This window comes from Varanus komodoensis, unplaced genomic scaffold, assembly GCF_004798865.1.
Source record: "Varanus komodoensis strain SLA01 unplaced genomic scaffold, ASM479886v1 scaffold178, whole genome shotgun sequence".
In the NCBI taxonomy this organism is placed as follows: domain Eukaryota; kingdom Metazoa; phylum Chordata; class Lepidosauria; order Squamata; family Varanidae; genus Varanus; species Varanus komodoensis.
This window is the reverse complement of record NW_025335523.1, coordinates 39,345-60,097: the sequence shown is the minus strand read 5'-3', so window position 1 is coordinate 60,097 and position 20,753 is coordinate 39,345. Positions and strand designations below refer to the sequence as shown.

Genomic DNA, 20,753 nt, shown 5'->3' with positions numbered 1-20,753 from the left:
GTGTGGAATGGGCTTCCACAAGAGGTCGTTGAGGCCCCATCGGTGAGAGTGTTCAAAGATAGGCTAGACATGCACATGGCGGGCATGTCGTGAGTGGAGCTGGCTGGAGCCGGGGGTCAGACTAGATGGCCTGGGAGACCCCTTCTGACTCACTCTATTTCTATGTTTCTATGTTACCCAAATACAACTGTCTGGGGACAGATCAATTATGCATAAGAGAACACAGCTAGCACAAAATACCCATCCACAAGAGATTAGTTACATAATCCTAAGTACAGATCCAACATCATCAAGTGTCCTAGTCAGGCATTCTCCTACATGGCATTCCCACAAAGGGAAGGGCCCCATTCCCCCTGACAGCTATGTACTAGGAAACATGTTTACAAAGGGGTGGCCATGCTATGCATGGGGCCTCCCATGATGACATGGAACTCTGACTATGCATGCCTCCATTTCACAGTAGTCTATGCACAGGCTCTCCATCAATATAAAAAGGCATGCAATTGAAATAATTGCATTAGGCGGTAAACCTGAGTAAAGTTGATCTCCCTATGTGCTGTAAACTTCACTTTGAACATTTAGTGGAAGAAGACTGAAGGTGAACATTCTTCCACTAAATGTTTCTGAACCTCAGATTTTGAGTATTAAGTAAATTCTTCTCCCGTTCTTTGTACACTCCATAGCCAACTACAGGTATATGTAAATACTGCATGATACTAAGAAACATGAACATAATCATAGATAAAGCCTATCCTTACCACAAGTTGAGGAATTTATCTTCTAATGTAAAATCCAGTGCATCTAGCTAAAAATTCTAACTTTTTCCATAAAAGCACAGACACAGAATGGGAAGCATAACCATAGACAACTTTTCATGACTACCTCTTTTAGCTGAGGCCAGGGAAGAACTTCCTGGACTTATCCCATGGATTCTGGCATCCATTTCACTGCTTCTGCCTATTTCCAGCTAACATTTGATGTTCTAGTCCTCTTCCTCTTATAGTCTTAAGATCTTATGTGGCCTGAGTGGAATCATTAAAATATTATCATAAGCGGATGCTACCTCCATTACAAATAAATAAGTAAATATTGTTTAAAATTGCATTTGAGTGAACAATGTGGTTTTGTCCGCCCATGGTGAAGTTGCAAAATTATTTGTAGATATCATGTTGTGTAGACAAGTTTTCCACTGTTTAAAAATTACAGTGTATTTGTGTCCCTCCACACAGGAACACCAACAACCTATTAGTATAAACACTGCAGGGCAAAAATAGTAAGATAAAAGTTAAACTTGGATGAGGAAATCCACATTGGAAAAGCATGAATCCTCACAGATATTTTTCTAGTGTATTTTTTTCTGGAAATATCCCAGACACATTTCTTCAATCCCTCTGTACCTTTTAACACAAATCTTGACTATTGATGCTGCTTACATGTTTCTTTGAAATGTGATTATGAGAAATTAATTTAACATCAAAATATTAAGCAGCTAGTTATAACTTTAAAAGTATTTTAGGTGACCCTTTAGGAGACAACTTAACAGCTCTTACCAATCTGTTTCTGCTTCCCAAAAATCTTCCAGACCATGGACGATCAAGTGTTCCTGAGTAACGAGTTGGAGATGAAGCTGGAAGCTTCCATGGGCTTTCATATACTTCACTTTCTCCAATTGCCCAGTCTCTGCTGGAACTATGCAACCGGCTAGATTCCTACAAAGCAAGATATTTATTTCAGCCTTCTGTTCAAGTCATTATACCTTACAATTAAGTCTAATAAGCAACATTTGCTACATTTAATCTAAAACATCAAAATGTTAAAGAGATTTATATTCTTGGACTGCTACCAAAATATTACAGAGCTTATTTTCTTATTTATGCACTATCAAAATCAAGAAATATGACATTTTTCTACCTGTTAGAATGGGCATTCTAGATACAGATATAGCATTATCTTAAAAAGTTGATAAGAAATGGTCACCATAGAAAGAACTCTGCTTTCATTCACCTATGTCTCAAGTAAGATCAGAGCTATACAAAGAATGGAGAGAAATGCAGACATTTTGCTCAGGAAGTAAGGACTTCTTCCCTTGCAGTAGTGCCCTATGTTAGCAAGACTAGAAATGATATGTAGCAAGGAGGGGGAGAAATAAGAGCTGGACCATCTCTAAGATCATTAGTTCTTTAACATCTTAATTTTCTATTAGGGCAGAATTCATCCTTCTTAATTGAAGAATTTATCATCAAGGTAACTACTGGTCATGGCCTGTTTAAATATACTAGGTATGTTTACACTCAGCAACACATATAAACAGTGTTACTGCTACCTGCAATGTTAGCTGCCAGGGATCTGTGACTGGGAATGCAATGATGCACCTGAGACTTAAAGCAGTAACCAACAGGGGCATTCTACATTCAAATAGTAATAGCAGCGCTCCACTGAATCATTCAGCCGTACATATTATGCCAGTAGAACACACTGCAGTATCTGATGATCCACACTCATAAAAGTGGTTGCACTCATCTAATTTTAGTTGGATTCTCTCCTTCTGCATAGTTCAGCATCTAGTTTACACAAATAAAATTCAGTATTATGGAACAAGTAATATCAATATAGCCAACAACATGTTTAAAATGGACTTGAGGAACAGTTTGTTGGGAAAATGAAGATTCTAAAAGAATTATCTTTCATAATGATATTTTAAAAATTTGCAAAAGATTTTTGCAAGTGAGGAATCCAATACAGCAATAATAGCTACGAATCTTCCTTTGTTCCTTGTATTTTGGCATTTCTGAAGCCTTCAAATAGAAGATAGTAAAAGGAGAAGCTCTGCCTGATTCGTAATTCATATAGCTCAGTCTTGTTATTTCTTGTATTCAGAACAAATATTCTCAGCTATTCTACCCATTTAAATTTTATAGTTTCTCATTCAGTTACTCAGCAGTTTAACAGTTCTAATCTGCTTTTCTACATCATTTGAAGGTCCCAAGGGCAGTTATTATAAAGCATTATTTTGTTTTCTATGAGTCTGTGGAAAAATGTCAACACAGTAAGTATCATAAGACAGATGGCAGATAATGTAAGGAACCCTTATATAAACCTAGCTCCCATAGCACTATCAGTCTGTAAATTCCAGGCCAAACTCATTTGCTCATTTGATAGTTGCTTTTGACCCGGGTAACCTTACAAATTTTGGGATCAACATGCCTGAGAAACTTTATCTCGCTATCTTAGCACATATACCAATGAGCTATATCCCTTGCGCCTGTTCAGAACACTGATGTCTAGCAACAGAACATTACCCCTGTAACCTGTAGGTTTTGGAATTATCTGACCACTGCTCTCTGTAGGAAACATAAAAACTTTCTATTTCTACTTATATTTGGCCATAATTTCTAATGATTGATGTTATTTCTATTTTCTTCTTTAAGCACTTTGTGAAAATGGATGTAAATGTTTATATACACATTTAATTTTGAGCTACAACAATATTACTAAGACCTCAATTCTTATTCCTGCTTACTGTTAAGAACCACTGAGCTCACCAAATTGCATATATTAGGAGGGCAGCCCAAGTTAAAGAATCTTCTAAGTAAACTTTATCCAGTATTCCAGCTATTGAATGAATGCAATCCATTTTACAAGCAGCACATGTAAGGCATTCTTACATACATTTCAACAGAAAAAATGCCTACTTATATAATCTACTGCAATTGTACTGAGAAAAGCAGCAGAGAGAAGAGTTACAAATCCCTTCCAAATCATTTCATAGGTCAGTCTTACAGAGTGGTACCAAAGCTAAAAGTAGCTACATGAAGTATATCTATTTTTAGATACTTAATTCTGCTAAACGTCCAAAAACGCAAGCTAGCACACAACACACTTGGTTCTCTCAGTGAGGCCCTGTATACCTCTTCAATAGAAACCATTAGAAACCATTCCTTCTAAGACAATGCTTCTACACTACATAATCTTCATAAAACTAACATAGCTTGACACCGAGAAACTTGACAGAAGAGAAAGTACTGAACGGAGCACACAAACAAGAGCTAAGGAAAAATGCCAAAGTTGCAGAAATTACACAATTATATACACTATTATCAAAGATCAAACATGCACTACAGTACTGCATTTGCTCCACAGAAAGTCTACTATTGGGAGTACATCCATAATTATTGTAAGTATGTGAGAAAAGAAGAGGAAGAAAAAGAGCCTGTACATGGTAGGAATGTAATGGCCAGAGGTGTTACACTGCACACAAGAGATGCACTGCATCTCTCAGTGGAGGCTGGATAATCCAGCATTGGGGAGACAAGAGAAGCAATGCTGCAATCATACTAAAATGCAGCACTTTTTAGAATGCAAGCAAATGATGGCCAATTAGAATGCGAGCAAATTGGAATGCGAGCAAATGATGGCCATTCTGGAAGGGGCTAGGTAAGACTGCCACATGGCACAAACAACATAAAAGTTAGAGGCAGAAGGAAAGAGGTTTTCCCCTTTCCCCAAAGTCAGGTGGTTTGAAGTCCCATTCACTTTGCCTCTGATAATTCACTGAGAACTGAAATAATTTCTAGTTGCAAAGCCTTGTCTCAGAGGGATGGATACATGCATTTAGCAGCTGCAGAAGCAAACCTCACCTCCCTGTACTCCTACGTTGTGCTTTCTACTAGCTGGAACCACTGGGAGTGGGAGAGGAGGTAGCTGGAGAGATGACAGGATGGCTCGTTATCATGGCCTCTCCTCCCCTGAAACACCCGTCTTATCCCCCTCTCCATGATTGCATTCCTAACCTCAGAGGCCGGCTGGCATGATTCGGCCCGCAACAGCTGTGCGGGGGTGGGGGAGGGACAGAGTTCCAATTCCCAACTCTAAGGTTAGAGCACTGTTTCCATCCTGTGATATGAAAATCCAAACTAGCCTATAGCCCCTAACATATTTACTTTTTTCAGAGCAAGAAGGTAGAAGCGTTCATGACCAATTTATCTTCATTTAACTACTACTAAAATTAGACTGCATTAAAAGAAAATAATATTAAAAAAGGGAACTAAGGAGCAATTTACATCTGTAATTCACAACAATGAAATGTATCCTATGGAAGTTTAAGCCGCACTTATTCAAGTGGCAGAACTGGGAGTTGTAGGGCTTTTTTCTCTCTAAATGTACACAAGACCACTCCCTTAATAATGCAATTTCTCATAAACTACTTAAGGGAGAATGATAGGGGGAAGAAAAGAAGATAAACATTATTCTGCATGTTTGATATAACCAAGCTGACACTTAGAAGCTGAAGATGGATGCAGCATATACGACTGCAAACATAAATTTACCTGGCATCCAGATTCCGGTCTCAATGAAGACTCTCTCATATGATATGAGTCAGTTATGTTGGTTCCTCCACTTCCAGTTCCTGTCCTAACACTTCGAGAACTGGATGGCTGAACAGATACCCGCCGTGGAATTCTTGACGGTTTTGATTCCATTTTCTATATACTGTGAAACAAATATTCAGATTTTCCAATCAGATGAAAAAATGCCAGTGTACATGGGACCCTAGCATGCTAACATTTCCACCAAGCGGCAAGAAAATATAGTTTCAATGAGATATTGATGCAGGCACATGCGAATTCTTCTTTGTTACATCAGCATCACTAAAATGATGCCAAGTTCCACTTTTCTATTTTTAAAAGTATATTCTTGCCTCTTTGTTCCTATTACTCCTTACCCTTGACTTTTTGGAAGTTGCAAGTTATGCTTCTATGACTGCACACAGATTCAGTCAAGAGAGAAAAAAAGTTTTATCAGGCAGCCTTCCCTAAGTTGAACATACTGTGTTGCTGCATAACCAGTTCCTTCCTTTTTCTAGCTTCAGAATGTTTCTCATTCTTGCATTTTCCGTACCTACATAACATTCATTTCAATGGCTATGGCATAATGTTGTTTTATTAAATGATATATTTATTATCACAGTGTATGGAGGTGAAATCATGGGATCAGATGTTCCTAAATATACCAAAATGACTTCCTTTCCCCTTAAAAGATAAACTGGTTAGTGTAAGTTACATGAGAATGACAGAAAGGGCAAGGAAAGAGCCACTATGTCAGAAAAATATAGTGTACTCAAAGTTTCACATTAAAAATGGTTAAGGTTACTTTGTTAAAAGTTTTTAGTTCAGTCTGTGCATTTATCAGGCATTCAACACACTGTGATTTGCTGTAAGAAATTCCCAAATACAGTGTTTTTCTTTTAAGGTTTCCTTCTGCAAAAATCCAGATTTAAACTTTTTCCATCTACGTTAACTTTGAACTGGGATACTTATATCTTACCATATCTTTTCAGTGCTGCCACTAAAAAAAAGTGTATGCCTTTGTCCTTTTTTTGTTTTGTTCCTGTCCTGCCACTGACATCATCTATCAAAGGTAGATACCTTGAGGCATATTAGTTTACAATCCCATCTTTTTTCATGCTAGATAATGCTGATAGGAGTTGGGGACTTCCACATTTTGCTCTACAAGTTGCCCACTAACACACTGCAGAAGTAACCTATTCAAGAATATTACATCTACCCATTTCACTGAAATTAGTAGCAGAGTACTTCAAGCACTAAGTGATCTGCAAAGTTCTTTAAGGGCAGAATGTTACGCATATTCAAACAGAAAAAAATCCTACAGAACAGTTCCCTTGTCAACCAAGAAAGTCTGAGAATGCAGAGAGTTGTAGAATTATTTTCCACCTAAGCATGTATAGGAATGCAACTCATGTATACCTGAAAGCATCGTTAGAAGTACACTGTCCTTGATTTATTTTATTAACATTTGCACTGATTAGACAAATGCTATAGTTTAATCATCACATAAATCAAACTGATTATCACTGATAATTAACATTTAAAGAAAACCCATGTCTTTTAAAAGAACAGTCTGGTAAATCAGACTAAAGCCCTTGCAGGCCAGCATCCTGTTCCAACAGTAGCCAGCCCTGACTATTCATATGCAGCATGATGGCTATGCTGTCCACCTTGCCTCCAAAAAGCATACTGCTTCTCTCCATGGAGAATCCATTTTGCTATCACACCCCAGTGTCACTGAAAAACCAACCGTCTCTGAAGTTCATCTCATTTTTTAATGAGTCCTGACTGCTAACACAGTTTCCTGATGGACTCCTGTGTTGCCTTCCACCCCTTATTGAAATGGCCTTCTATTCTTGCCTCTGTTTACTTTTTTTTATCCATTACTGCTGACGTTTTCTTAAGAAACTTTCCTTTAACAGAGTTTACACCTGTCTTCATGCTATCTTAATGAATTCTAAGAAGAGCTTATTCGTGTGATCGCATAAATGCAGAGAGACTCATTCTTTTAAATGGTGCCTGATCATAAGGGTATGTCTTAATCAAGTTTCTTAAAAGACGTTCATTTAAATTATGAGAGCCAAGCAATGCTGAACATTGTACTAACTGTTTTATTTCCTTTCTGTAGAAATAAAAATCTAATGAGAAAAATACATTTGAATCATGATATATGTGGATAGAGTTGTAAAATGTTTCTACAGGGCAAAATTAACAAGTATCAACTTAAAAGGAAATCCTGCCGGCAATGTAATCATATCTGCATGCTGGAAATGTATAACTTGGGATCTCAGCAGCCTGCATTAACAAAGACCTGTTTGTATTTTTTTATCATATTTATATCCCAACTTTCTTCCTTTAAGGTACTCATAATCCTTACACAATCCTCCTCCTCCTCCCAATAACCCTAAGAGGTAAGTTAGGCTGCGAGTCAGTGACAGGCCCAAAGCCATCCAGTGAGCTTCACAGCTGAGCAGGGAGTAGAACCTAGATCTCCCAGATCCCAGTCTAACCTTTATGCTATACTAACTTTCATAAAGGTTTTTCAGAATCCAATTCAACATAGTGAATAAGGAGAAAGGGGAAGCAAGACTGAGTAGGTTTGTATGCCATGACAATCCACTGTGGGTGATAAGTCAGTGTGTTGTCATACTTTGCATATGTGGTCCACTTTCTGTAAGAGTACTTGTTTGAGGACAATATGCCGCCCTGACAATCTATGATTTGTTTTAGGGGTGAACCCACAATGGGCTGCTGTGTCATCCTAATCCAAGTGAGTGATGTGGGTTCTGGCAATTAGTAAGTAACCTGATCAGCAAGAGTGTCACTTTCCCCACTGTTCCTGCTGAGCTCACCCAGGCCTTCTCCAGTGGCCCAACTGACACAATGGAGCAACCATCACTATCCATGTCCCCTACTGCAACAAGACCTCATGGCATGCAGTCTCTTCCCCTTTTCTATTGGAGACTACCTTTTGCCATGTGACACATCAGCAGAGCTGTCACTGCTTCACCACTCTATTTTTTAAGTGCAAGACATTTCTACACATTTATTCACTTCTTTACTCATTACATTTTTTAGTCAAACTTGTGGAAGGACAGGTATGCAACAGATAACCTCCTTCATGGTTTTTGTTTTTGGTTAGACTTGTCTCCTTTCAGCATCCTTGTGCTTTTTCATATTTTCCTGACTCCTGCAAGCAGCCCATGAGCAGACTTCCTTTCAAAATGGGGATTTTGAAAAGGTAAATCAGGGTTGTTGTTTATGTGCCAAATGTATATGTCATTTGAAGGGGAGCCTGAATTTGACAGCTAGCTGCCTAAATTCCATGCTCCTGTTAAAGGGGTGAGTTGTGTTTTTCCATCTTCCTGAGCACCTACAATGTTGGGAAATAAAGATAAGTGCAAGGTCACTGGAAAGAGTTGCGTCCAACCCAAAAAACTGGAGGATCTCACCACAAATGGGATATCTACTTGTTAATTGCTTCCACAAGCAAAGATTACTCATGACTTTGCTTTCCTTTGACTGCTTACCCTTTTACAACTGTTAAGAGAATACAAATTTTAAAAAAGTATATTGATTTGCAGTCTTTCTAGGTCAATGCCCATAGTTTGACAACAGACACCTCCAGGACACTGTCCAGGGAAAGGCTTTCTACTTCTCACTCCTGCAAGTGCACACATGTGCAATTTCACAAGTCCAGCTTAAAAAAGCAAAAAGTGCAAAGAAAAAAGTACACTAGTGAGATTTCCTTCAATATATATCTTAAGACATTTTGGAAGAGCTGTTACTGGCTGTCACAAAAAGGAGGTTGGCTGTGGTGAATGAAAAAGTGCTTGCAATCATAGCAGGGAAAGGAAATTAAAAGTTCCCTGGGACACCAGCTAGAGAAGCAAGGGAAGAGGAATTGGGACAATTCACAGTGAATCTAATCACCTACCAGGCCTATTTTGGGTTGTTCTGTGAACAACCAAGCCATTACTGATTATGTGCAGAATGGGTTAGTATGATATGTGAACCTACTCACTGAGTTGCTGTTCCTTCATTTTCACCCAGTTATAAATTAGGGCATCTAAACAGAAACTAGACATTACACAGGAGACTTGTGTATCTGCCAGATTTGGGTATCCACCAAATTCACATACTGGCAGGAGGGTATTACAAGCGCAGTATGGACAAGAGATTGATGGCAAAAGAAGGGATGGCAGAGGATGAGGTGGCTAGATGGAGTCACTGAATCAGTTGGTGTGAGCTTAGCTGGACTCCGGAGGATGGTGGAGGACAGGAGAGCCTGGAGGAATGTCGTCCATGGGGTTGCAATGGGTTGGGCATGACTTTGGGACTAACAGAACATGGACAAGAGAACCAGAATCCACTATCCACTATTTTCCTCCTTCCAACTATTTTGTTCCACTATTTTCCTCCAATAAGACAGCACAACTGGGACAAAATCATAGAACCAGAACTCAACAGGAAAAATCAGCAAGGGAGACAGAGTTTGAAGAAAAGTGTTATTTTCTTCCCTCTTCTCGATTCACTTTTCTATAAACAGCACAAGTTGATCATGTTGTTCATTTCTCATAGTTGCAGGAAAAGGATATAATAAGCAGACTTGAAATAGGTACAGCACTACTGCAGCAAATTGAAGGAGGAGCTTATCTACAATAAGGCTGCCATGGGTGAAGGCTATAAAAACTTTCCTTCCTTTTCAGCATTTGTGTCCCAAAAGTTGTTGCAACACCAAACAATAGCAAGGATTTAGACCTAATTGCAACACATATTACCCAGTACTGAAAACATTTAAGTAAGCAGTGTTCTTCCTTTGGGACAAATCTGTACATCTGTTTTCTCCCTACTTTTGTCATTATCTTATCCAGAAATGAAGGGGCAATTTTGAGGTCCTCACCAGAATGAATGTGAATGTCCTCTTACGGAGGAGAGATAGCAGTCATGTACACACATACTGTATTTAAAGTTTTTCAACAGCTGTGACAAAAGAAGTTTGGCTATATAGTTGGGCGCAAATTTAGCTGATCTAGGATAATGGAAACACTTTAATTAAGCCACTGCACACACATTTGGGAAACAATTATTCTCTTCTTTCCCATGACAAACCCTACCATACCCATTTGCCACATTTGTCATTACTCTAACACACTTAATGAGAGTATTCCTTGAAAGTAAACTAGTTTCTCACATATTAGAATTAGCAATTAACCAGTAAGATAGCATCCTTTTTATCTTTAGGAATGGAAGAGTTATGCCAAACTTCAGTTATGATTCAGTGTGGGCTAAAGAGCTTATAATATAAAATTCTAATTAGGTGAGCAAAGAGGGAAAAGAAATGGAGCAATGAGATGTTCCACTTCTAAGTGGAACAAGGAGATTTCCATTAGCTTGTGACAAAAATGAAGCAGCTCCAAAATGTGTGTCATGCTGCCTCTCAAGACAGAGAATAACTGAGGAGGAGGAAGTCATCAACATTATATAGGATGGCTCAATCAAAACATGTTTTAGATTGATGTGATTGATATAAACATGATTGATATAAATAATCTACAATATACACTGGCAAGAGCTCATGACAGGCAAGGGACACAGCAGACTGTTCTTCAGATGATTCTAGAATACAGCTCCCAGCACACCTAGATATTGATCATGCTAACTGAAGATGATGAAAGTTAAAGTCCACACTTTCAGAGAACAACAACAAAGTACACACTTTCAGAGGCTACCAGCTGATCCGGGCTCCAACTCAGCCTTGCAGCATACTGGGTGGAATAACAATTTTCTCAGTCTAACGTAAGAAAAGGGCATAGCCCAGTGGCTGAGCACCTACTTTGCATACAGAAAGTACCAGGTTCAACCCTGGACACCCTTGGGTTGGGGAAATTTCTACATGAAACTCAGGGGAGCTGCTGCCAATCAGTGTCAACAGTACTGAGCTTGACAGACCTATGGTCTGACTCAGTATAAAGCAACTTCCTGTATTCCTAATCTATGTGAGCAAACTAAGAAACATGCTACCCTCCTTGATGTTTTTTAAAGTGACAAATAAAAATTAAAATATCTAATGTAGTAGAGTAGTAAAACAGGATGTATTTTCTCGCATACTCTCTCATTTCCTTTCATACTCTTTCTAGCCAACCTCCTTGACTGAGTACATAAAAGGTGTGTGGATAAGGAGAAATCTGAGAGATATTATTTTACAGCTATGGCGCCAAACTGCTCGACAAGGAGCTGTTTGCAAAGTCGGGTCTGTTTCTCAGAGCCTTGCCAGTGGAAAGGAAAAGGAAACTGGGCCAAGGGCTTCAGCTGAGTGAGACTGAGACACACAAATACACACACACACACACACACACACGAGAACAAGATGGAGACTCCAGCTTCAAAACTGTGACACTTGCCTCCAGCACCGACAGCCACTCCGAGGCAGCGCCGCCACCCGCACCCGCATATGCCCGCTCGCCTCCCTCTCCCTGCCCAAGACAGCACACGAGACACAACCGTTACCCGCCGCAGTGCCGCCTGACCGCCCCACCACTCTCCGTTTGTGCTTCCTCCTCCAGCTGCTGCCCGAGCTGACAATGGCGGCCGCTTAGTGCTGGAGCAATGGGCGGGGCGAGAGCCACCCAGGCCGCCTGCCAATCACCGCGCAGCCAACGGACGAGACTCGCCACGAGCAGCCGCTCCACAACCAACTCTCGCGAGACCGGCGACCACCCGTCCCAGACTGTTATCTTGAGTCTATCTGAGGGTGTCGCTGTGCTAAATTCCCGCCCGGGGGTTGCCGGGAAGGCGGAAGGTTAAAGGACCGCCTGGTGCGATTCCCACTTTCGCCCTTGGTGCTCCTGAGCGGTGACGTGCGGCGCTTGCTGGCTTTGCGCAGCTCCTAGCCTTGATGGTCCAATCTAAAAGAAAGCAGAAAAGTGTTCCTGACGTCTTTGGCTGGGACTTGCGGAGAATCAAGTTGCTAAAACTCAAGAGCCCACGTCGGCGGATCAGAATTCACATCTGAGGCTGAAACCGAGGGAGACATTGGGGAAGATCTGATTTCAGTGTCCCCGTTGGATCAGTAGTAGTAAAGCAACCACACACCTCTCTCCACTAATGTCACGATAGTTAGAGCTGGAATCCTGTGCCCACTTTATAGGGGATAAAAGTGGAACTGGACTTCTGAGAAACCCCAAGAGACTGAGTGTATTAACTTCCCAGTCAGCCAAGACAAAGTGCTTTCTCGGTCTGCTGTCCTCAATACGTGTTCGACCAGAACATGCTGGCTGTGAGTTTCCCAGAAGTCAACTGTATCTGGGGCTCACAGTTAACGCTACGTTCGCACTAGAGAGAGGTTTCCATGACTAATATATGTCTGCCTATAACATACATCTGAATCTGTCCCAGTCCAACAGCTCCCAGAGTCCTTTTAAAGGGACTAGGACCAAAGGACTCAGCTACCAAAATATTTATTTATTTATTTGGAATTTTTGTATGCCGTCCTATTCGCATAAGCCTCAGAATGGCTTCCAACATTATAAATACATATATATAAATACATGCAGGAAGATGGAAAATATCCTTTCCTTTAGAAAAAAAACTGAGGAAGTATACATTTGCACTTTTCCAAGCACCTAAAGAATTGTTTACGTTTTGACACTCAGCCTCCATTCTTTGAGATACTGGTTTGGTATCTTTCAGAGTCCACCCCATTAGATCATCAACCACCTCCTTTTTAGCACACCAACATTGCATCTTAATTAAGCATCCAAGACAAGCATAACAACCTTAAAGAATCATGTTGCATCAACTCACCTTATGATGTGGAAACAGTCAAACATGACACTATGAAATTTGTTGAGCTGACAAATAGAGTTAAAAATTCAAACAGTACAGTGCAGGAAATTAACCTAAATAAATAAATTGGGATAACTGTGTATTTTTCACTTTGTACTTAGGGATTCTTGGAATGTAAATCTGTATGCATTTTACATCCCAGCTAATCAGAGTTGAGCAAAATGTTATTGTTTATGAGTAATTAGATGCCAACTCAAGGTCACTTCCTTGACATCACATTCCTTAGAGGTTTTCATTATATTTAAGATTCACTGGGAATTGCTGACTCATGGATAGGGATTGCATGTCATGTTAAATCACCCTATGAATAAGTTCTCATGGGTTGGTTGTGCACTCACTCACCCAACAGACAAATGGATATTCTGTGGCTTGCTATGGTTTGTTTCCCTCTTGGGTCCTTCACTGCACCCTTCCAGCTCTGGCATGGATCCCAGGCATCGCTGCAGCGCAACTCCTCATCACATCTGTCCTTATATCGACACCCTTTCTGCATCTTGGCTGCTGGGCTTGCCAGCTACTGAGAAAAACTCTCCCCATCCCCAACATCAAACAATTAATTTTCTGAACCATTTGGAACACAATAAGATGTTCACAATTCCTCCCCCCAAAGGAATTGCACTCTTATACAAAAGTGTTAATTGCCTATATAACCCCCCTCTTCTCAAATGTTCTTGTCTATGCTTTTCTCCACTTCGCAATAATAACAGTGCTATATTCCACCAGGACCACAGATACATGCTAGTTAATGTAAAATAATGCATTCATTCAGGTTGCTCTACTCTCACTCCCCTTCCAGAACTGCACTGAATCTTGCGATGGCTCACACCCCTTTCCTTTATTAAAACATATTCAATAAATGGTCTCCAAATATATTCAAAATTATAGTTCCTTACTATTATTAATCTTAGTGCTATTAGTAAATTTGTCATAAATTCTTTAATATTTTGTCCCACTCATTTATTTATTTAAAACATTTCTATGCCGCCCCATTCGCCGAAGCCTTCTTTAAATAATGACAATAATGCTAGTCCAGGATCTACTTCAATATTTAAATTTAGTATTTTACTAATTTCTTTGAAAACTATTTCCCAATACTTATTTATATATTTACAGTCCCACCACATATGGAAATATGTACCATACCCACTTTCTGGTTATATCTTCAACATTCATTGGAATATTTATTATTATTCATGTAATTCAATTTAATCAGAGTTAAGTACCATTTCCAAATTAATTCATAGAAGTTTTCCTTAATTCTTAGCAACATCCATTTAAAAATTCTCTTATCCCACATATTATTCTACTCTACATTCCTAATATTTCTTCTTAGGACTCACTGGAGAAGACCCTAATGCTGGGAACGAATTGACAACAAAAGAGGAGACCCTGGAGGAATGTTGTCCATGGGGTTGCGATGGGTCGGACGTGACTTCACGAATAACATAACATAATACTTCTTAAATCTATTTCCCAAGACTCACTAAGAGGATTAATATATTATAAATTTTACTTGTCATTCCTCTAATCCACATTTTATCTTGTTCTTTCTGAATAATTATATCTTCAGATTTAGTATATTCCCCACATTTAACATTTTTCTTCAACCAAACTTTAGTCCATCGGTCTAATCGTAGTACATTATACCAAGTTACATTACCCTCTCCTAATATTGCCCGTATCTTTTCTCTGCTGTTAATTTTCTCTACCAGTCTTTCAATCTAATAATATTTTTACTGTTCAGTAATTCCCCCAAACTACTCCTCAAATTCTCTGGAAATCTGGAAGAGAGTGGATCGGGCTGGCAACCTTGCAAGAGCTCACCCTAGCATGCCTTGTGCTGTTCCAGCTGATGAGCTCAAAGGCACACAAGAGCTGAGTGCCTTTGCACTCATCAGCAAGAGTGGGCGGGGCATGCTGGGAAGAGTTCATTGGCTCAGGTACAAGAGGCTCAGTGTGCCAATTCTGAGAAGGTAAGAGAGGCCAAGGGGTCACATGGGGGGGGGGTTTCTGGGCAGGTGAAATAGGGAAGAAAAGGATGAGCCACCACAGAGGAGTAGTCATGCAGAGATCACAGAACAATCTCTGCAGAGATCACAGGCCCACAAAGCATTCTTTCCCATTTATTTAGTTATTTATTTAGTTATTTATTTATTATTTAAACTATTTCTATGCCACCCCATTCGCAAAAAGCCTCGGGGTGGCTTACAACATTAATAAATAAACATAAATAAACAGTTATATCATTAGACTTTAAAAAAAACGGAAATATCTCGGCACGTACACAAAAACCCAATAAATACAGTTCATAAATTAACAATTAAAATAACTTTTAAATAAAAAGGTCTTGGCCTGGTGCCGAAAAACAAATAACGACGGCGCCAGGCGGACCTCTCTGGGGAGCGCATTCCATAGGTGGGGCACCACCGCAGAGAAGGTCCTCCTCCGGGTACTCACCCTCCTTATATCTTTCACGGAGGGTTCCCGGAGAAGGACCTCCCCTGCCAATCTCAAGGGGCGGGAGGGCATATATGGACGCAAGCGTTCCTTTAGATAACCAGGTCCTAAGCCATTGAGGGCTTTATAGGTGATAACCAACACCTTGAATTGGGCCCGGACTTCAATGGGGAGCCAGTGAAGCTGACGGAGAACTGGGGTTATATGAGAATAACGCCCAGTCCCTGTCAGCAACCTGGCAGCTCTGTTTTGCACCAATAGAAGTATCCGGACCGTCTTCAAGGGCAGCCCCACGTAAAGCGCGTTACAGAAGTCTAATCAGGAAGTTACATGTGTCACTGTCGCCAGGCAATCATTCTCCAGGTAGGGATGCAGCTAATGGATCAGCCGAAGCTGAAGGAAAGCGCTCCTCACCACCACTGTCACCTGAGCTTCTAATGACAGCTCAGGGTCAAGGAGCACTCCCAAGCTGCGAACCTTGTCCCTAAGAGGGAGTGCAACCCCATTCAGGACAAGGTCCAGGTCCCCCAGCCTGAAGCCCGAACCACCTACCAACAGGACCTCCATCTTGTCTGGATTGAGCTTCAGTTTATTGGCCCTCATCCAGCCCATTACCTCGGCCAGGCACCGGTTCAGTACAGCCACCGCCTCACCTGGATTGGTTGAAAACGAGAGGTAGAGCTGGGTATATCAGCGTACTGATGATTCCGCAGTCACACCTCCTAATGACCTCTCCCAGTGGTTTCATGTAGATGTTGAATAGCAAGGGGGACAAAATGGACCCCTGTGGAACTCCGTGGCATAACTGCCATGGCGCAGAGCCATAGTCCCCCAACACCACCTTTTGGAATCGGCCATTGAGATAGGAATGGAACCACCGCAAAGCAGTGCCTCCAACTCCCAATCCCACTAGCCTATCCAGAAGGATACCATGGTTGATGGTATCGAAAGCCGCTGAGAGGTCCAGGAGAACCAACAGGAACGCACTTCCCCGTCTCTCTCCCTGTACAGGTCATCATACAGGGCAACCAAGGCAGATTCAGTACCATACACGGGTCTGAAGCCAGACTGAAATGGGTACAGATAATCAGTTTCATCCAAGAGTGCTTGGAGTTGTCCCACCACCACCCACTCTAACACCTTGCCCAAAAACGGGATGTTGGCCACTGGTCTATAACTGGCGGCCATCTCTGGATCCAGGGATGCCTTCTTTAGGATTGGCTGGACTATCGCCTCCTTTAAAGGGACAGGTACCTGGCCGTCCCTTAGAGAGGCATTGACAACCTCCAGGATCCAGGTCCCTATCCCGTCCTTGGCTTTCTTGAGTAGCCAAGATGGGCAAGGATCCAGTAAGCAGGTGGTAGAACGTACTTCTCCAAGCACCTTGTCCACATCATCAGGCCGCAACAACTGAAATTCATCCATCAATTTTGGACCAGACGGCAACATTGGCACCTCCCCCAAAGGTTCTGAGTCACTAGTGGAGTTCAGCTTGTGACAAATCTGAGCGATTTTCTCCTTGAAATGCTTGGCGAAGTCATCACAGCGGGCCGTCGAGGGTGGCACGAGATCTTTTTTTGGGCCTGGATGAACCAGCCCCTGTACCACCCGAAAGAGCTCCACCGGACGGCATTGTGAGGAGGCAATGGAAGCGGAGAATTTCTTCTTCGCTGCCCTCACTGCCACAGCATAGGCCTGATAATGGCTCTTAAGTGTGTTTGGTCAGATTCTTGCTGTGATTTCCTCCACTACACTCTAGATGTCTCCCAACCCGCTTCATCGCCCGTAGCTCGGGTGTATACCAAGGGGATGAACAGGCTCTGCCAGGCGGGAGAGGATGCTTAGGAGCGATCATGTCAATAGCCCTGGTCATTTCCCCATTCCACAGTTCAACCAAGGCATTGACAGGAGCACCAGTCTTATCAACCGGGAATTCCCCCAGGACCTTCAGAAATTCATCCAGATCCATCCAGCTCTGGGGGAGGACCAACACAATCAGGTTCGCACCCTTACAGAGGGAAAGGCCGCTCTCGAGCTCAAACCTCACGAGGAAGTGATCTGACCATGACAGGGGTGTCAGACACAAGTTCCTCACCCTCAGATCCCCCTCTTCCTGTCCCATCGAGAAAACCAGGTCCAGAGTGTGTCCACGTTCATGGGTCGGGCCAGTGACATTCTGAGACAGCCCCATGGCCGTCATGGAGGCCATGAAGTCCTGAGCCGCGCCGGTCAGAACAGTCTTGGCGTGGAGATTGAAGTCCCCCAGGACCAACATCCTGGGAGTCTTCAACACCAAGTCCGAGACGATCTCCGTCAGCTCAGGCAGGGAGTCTATTGGGCAGAAGGGTGCATGGTACACCAACAGAATCCCCAGTCTGTCTCGGTCACCCAACACCAAGTAGAGGCACTCTAGACCCGGCCTCGAGAGAACAGGAAGCCCCATGAGGGAAATAGAGGCTCGGTAAACCCCCCTCCCCTCCAGGCGTGGTCGGTGCTGGACCAGGTACCCGGGTGGGCATAGTTGAGAGAAGGAGACATCCCCCCTTCTCCCGCCCAGGTCTCTGTAATGCAAGCCAGGTCAGCCCCCTCATCCACGATAATTTTGGACCAACCTGGCATTAAGCAACAGCACCGACAGGCCCAGGGGGTGGTTGACATGCCTACCTGGAACGCGCCGGCTGGGGGAATAACCAGAAAGAGGAACAGGTGTTTACCATCTGTCCCTCCTTTTACACAAACTCATTAAGCCCCCAACGCCATAATGTCCATTGCCCGTAACCACCCCAATGGTGGCGCCCATGTGCTCCCCAGGCAACCCCATACTCAAAGCCAGAGATGAATCCATTAAAACAACTAAAAACACATTAAAACACTTAAGAACACACCCACAATCCCCGCTGCGCACCTTAACCAATCCCACCAGCTGGCCAACAACAAAGATCCTGGCCAGCCCAGCCCCCACTTGGCCCGAAACGGCGTCACTGTCCTTAGGCTGATGCCCTTTGGCTGCCAGCCCGAGGCCGCCGGCCCCGGTCACTGCCAGTGAGTTAAAGGCCGTGCGGCTCCTCCCCTGCGCCCCACCCCAGGTCTCTTCAGCGGCGGCAGCGGCGGGTCTTGCGGCGGCGGTGGTGGGCCATCCGTCCCTTCCTGGGGCCGGCTCGGTTGCTGCCGGCGAGTTAAAGGCTGCGCGGCCCCTCCGCCATGCCCCACCCCGGACTGGCATGGCTCTCACCCACGCCAGAGGAGGGGGACAGGAGCAGGGCCCGCGGAGCACTTGGCGGCCGGATGGTGGGCGTGCAGGCCGGCAGCATCCCAGCTCCTGGTCCCGTGAAGGCGCCGTCCGTCCCACAAGGCAGCAGCTTCCTCAGCAGGTGTCGGGGCACCGGCGGGGCCATTCAATTAGTCCTAAAATTATCTTAAATCAAGCAGCTGCCCCTATCCGTGCAGCAGATACCAGGCTGCAGAGGCCCACAAAGCTTTCAGTTTACATCTATTACTGGCATGAAATGTGATTAATTAATGGTTAATTAAATATATTAATTGTGTATATTAAATATATTGTGAACACTTCAATTTATGATATGGAAATGTAATTCATTGTGCAGCTCCCGGGTTCTCTGTTGAAGTCCACATGTGGCCATCAAGCTACTAAAAACTGACTGCCCTGACCTAGAGAGTTTATAGTGGACAATCACAAAAGGGAAAACTCCATGTGTAGAGCTTGGTTATCAATTCTGCAAAGAAACTGAAAGCAGATACAGTGCTTAACAGTCTTGTGTAGGAAAGCTCTGAGAGAAAAAGAGACTTCTGCCAAGCAATCAAAGAGAGTGAGGATATGCCACCAAGGCACATGACCTGGCTCACTGTGAAGTAGAAAGTTAGAGCTTGAGCTCCACCAGAAAAGATGGAAGAACTACTGAGGAACACAAGCAAGCATTCCTTCATGTGGCTTTTGGCTACCTCAATAAAAATGGTCATGCCACAGGTAAAGGGGTCCCTCCAGGATTTGAATCTTCACTGAAAACAGTACAGAGAAATTCTCATTTCACTCGGCCACATAACAGAACATTTTTTCCCCTTGCTGCAGCCTAAATACCCAGACTTGGATGCCAGGAGCAACAAATAGGCATTTGTTTAAAAAAGGAAGAAATATTCCACAAAACACACTTTTTCAGAGTCTAGTTGGATTTAGTATTGGCATTTGGCTTTCATTTTTCTCAAACCATCTAGCTTGCTCATTTTCAACACTTAGCCTACTCAACATAGTCCTCTGGGCACTTTACAGAATTTAAAATAATGAAATACAAAAACCAACATCCGCACTTTAAATATGAAGTAGATTAAAACCCTACCACAGTACAAACTTAATAGATGAAAATAAAACCAGCAACCATCAAATATTTAACCCCAAAGGGCTTTCTCGTTGGTAACAGCTGGAAAAAGTAGAAAGTTGACCTAGAAAGTAATATTTCAAAACCCATGTAGGCACAATACAACTGAGATTTCTCACAAGACCCTGAATTTAGAGGATTACAAGTACTCTTTGCAGATGAGAGACCAAAATGATATGTACTTCCCTTCTCAATCCACTCTGCATTTTTGCTAGGCAACCATTTTTAGGCTGGGGCGCTCTGGAAGGGGAAGGGAAGATGCTGGAGCACCATCACAATACAGTGGTACTTCGGCTCATGAACGTCACAGTTCATGACCAAATCGGGCTGTGAACAGAAATTTCGGAAAAATGTTACCTCAGGTCGTGAACTCCACATCAGGTAATAATCACGATCGCACCTGTCTTCCCTGCACAAGCTTGACCGCGATTGTGGTCATACTTGGAGTGGGGGGAAGAGATGGCTGCGATCATGCTCTGGGGGTTGGGGAGATGGCCATGATCACGGTCACACTCATGCAGGGAAGACGGGTGTGATCGGCGGTCGTGGTCAGGAGGGGAGATGGCCGTGATCTTTGTTGTTCTTTGTCACTGTTTCAATTTTTTGTGATTAAAAAAATGGTTACAGAACGGATTAACCCTATTTACATTGAACCTTATGGGGAAATTTGACTTGGGTCATGACCAATTTGGGTTGCGACCAGTCGTGGAAC

At 42.6% G+C, this 20,753-nt stretch overlaps 1 protein-coding gene across 11 annotated transcripts in view; it reads right to left on the bottom strand.

The window, feature by feature from the left end:
* LOC123021723 (E3 ubiquitin-protein ligase MARCHF7-like) overlaps positions 1 to 12,448 on the bottom strand; it is a 27,940-nt gene extending 15,492 nt beyond the window's left edge. For 6 of the 11 annotated variants that reach the window (XM_044426761.1, XM_044426764.1, XM_044426765.1 and 3 more), the window contains exons 1-3: positions 11,856 to 12,447; positions 5,328 to 5,490; positions 1,551 to 1,709 (exon numbers count right to left, since the gene is read on the bottom strand). In XM_044426761.1, coding sequence (XP_044282696.1) covers positions 1,551 to 1,709; positions 5,328 to 5,480 — 312 coding nt within the window. In that variant the 5' untranslated portion in view covers positions 5,481 to 5,490; positions 11,856 to 12,447. Of the gene's footprint in view, positions 1 to 1,550; positions 1,710 to 5,327; positions 5,491 to 11,749 lie in introns of all 11 variants that reach the window. The other 5 variants (XM_044426769.1, XM_044426770.1, XM_044426762.1 and 2 more) reach the window with 4 other exon arrangements.
* Positions 12,449 to 20,753: the final 8,305 nt, after the last annotated feature.